This window comes from Emiliania huxleyi (assembly GCF_000372725.1).
Source record: "Emiliania huxleyi CCMP1516 unplaced genomic scaffold EMIHUscaffold_80, whole genome shotgun sequence".
Lineage (NCBI taxonomy): Eukaryota > Haptophyta > Isochrysidales > Noelaerhabdaceae > Emiliania > Emiliania huxleyi.
In genome coordinates, this window is record NW_005196020.1 from 176,961 (window position 1) to 178,746 (window position 1,786).

The 1,786-nt window shown below is 67.6% G+C and overlaps 1 protein-coding gene across 1 annotated transcript; it reads left to right on the forward strand.

Moving 5' to 3' along the window:
* Positions 1 to 990: 990 nt before the first annotated feature.
* EMIHUDRAFT_359333 (putative histone H3) lies at positions 991 to 1,661 on the forward strand (the record flags this gene model as incomplete). The annotated part of the gene is made up of 2 exons (XM_005759288.1): positions 991 to 1,564; positions 1,585 to 1,661. One exon carries the CDS (start codon positions 994 to 996, stop codon positions 1,402 to 1,404), a length of 411 nt encoding a protein of 136 aa, XP_005759345.1. The 3' UTR covers positions 1,405 to 1,564; positions 1,585 to 1,661.
* Positions 1,662 to 1,786: the final 125 nt, after the last annotated feature.

Below are 1,786 nucleotides of genomic sequence, written 5' to 3' on the forward strand. Positions count from 1 at the left end.
CGCTCGCCCCCCCCAAAGGTTTCCTCCTCTCTCCGGGCGGCTGGCCGGCGGCCCCTTCTCTCTGGGGCGGCGGCCCGTCTGGCCGAGGTGGACGAAGAGCGTCCTGCGGCCTGTGCGAGGGTGGAGGTGGACGAGCGGGTGGACGGCGCCGGAGTAGGCGTTGACAGTCGCCAGCCGGCTCCACGCCTACCGAAGGACGTGACCGGGCTCGACAGAGAGCTCGTGGCGCGCGGTACCTCTCCCGCGGGCCCGCCGCCTCCCGCTGCGCCGCGGGCAGGGCGTCAAGGCGGCGAGGTGGGACATCTCGGTCCCGCCGCCGACGCGCGGGGCACGGCCTGCGCGTGGAAGAGCACGTGCGAGAAGACCCGCCGCTCGAAGCTTCCGTCGGCGTGCCACTGCGGCCCGACTCGCATGACTCCGTGCTCCTCCCGGTTTGACAGCCGGAGGAGGAGTGCTTGGCGGCGGCGTGGCAGGTGTGCTCGGCGGCAAGCCCGCCAAAGTACTCGCTCACCGCACGCAGCGTCGTGCCTGGCAGAGACTGGTTCCGAAAGACCAGGTAGCCTGCTCCGCGCGGCGTCGGCGAGGCAGGCGAGGACTCGCGCCGTCGGCCGGTGGCCAGCGAGGTTTGGCAGCCCGTGCACGACGGCGCCAAAGGGCTGGAGCCGCTCCAGGCGGAAGTCGGCCGCAGTCGGCGGGCAGAGCGGTGGTTTAGGGCTCCGCCCGGGTACATCCCTGCGCGCCGGAATCAGAGTCGTGGATATGAGAGACCGGCGACGTGGGACGCCCGCTCGGCGGCGAGAGGCGGAGGAGGGCGCCGGGCGGGCGGAGGGGGAGGGCGAGGGGCGGCGGCCGACCAAAGGGCATGGATTGATCGAAACTCCTCGGGGCGAGCGCGCCGCTGCAGGGCTTTGCCCCTCACCCGCTTCAGGAAAGGAGGCAAAATGGGAGAGGCGGTTTGCACAGAGCCCGTCAACCAACCACTCTCAAACAGCCATGGCACGCACCAAGCAGACAGCGCGCAAGTCGACCGGCGGCAAGGCGCCCCGCAAGCAGCTCGCCACCAAGGCGGCGCGCAAGTCGGCCCCCGCCACCGGCGGCGTCAAGAAGCCGCACCGCTACCGCCCGGGCACCGTCGCGCTCCGCGAGATCCGCCGCTACCAGAAGTCGACGGAGCTCCTGATCCGCAAGCTGCCCTTCCAGCGCCTGGTGCGCGAGATCGCGCAGGACTTCAAGACCGACCTGCGCTTCCAGTCGTCGGCCGTCGTCGCGCTCCAGGAGGCGTCCGAGGCCTACCTCGTCGGCCTCTTCGAGGACACCAACCTGTGCGCCATCCACGCCAAGCGCGTCACCATCATGCCCAAGGACATCCAGCTGGCCCGCCGCATCCGCGGAGAGCGCGCCTAAGCCTCACCCAATTCCCGGTGTGTCTAAACACCACCCTTCTACCCTGTTTGTTGGTTGCTCCAGTCCGATCCTGGCTGTTCTTCACTTTCTACCTCTCTTTCTACCTCTCTCTCTCTCTCTCTCTCTCTCTCTACCTCTCTCTCTCTCTCTCTCTCTTTCTTCTCCCCTTCAAATTTACCGGACCCGTTTTTAACGATTTCTTGCACCTCGTGTGTGTGGAGAAGTTTACCTTACCTTACCTCCGTTCCAGCTCTCTCTCTCTCTCCTCTCTCTCCTCTCTCTCTCTCTCGCGCGAGAGCCGCCGTCGTCAGGACACTCAAGGACACCGCCCAAGGCGCTCTGCCATCGCTCAGAGTCCCGAAGCCAGTGATTATCCGCGCCC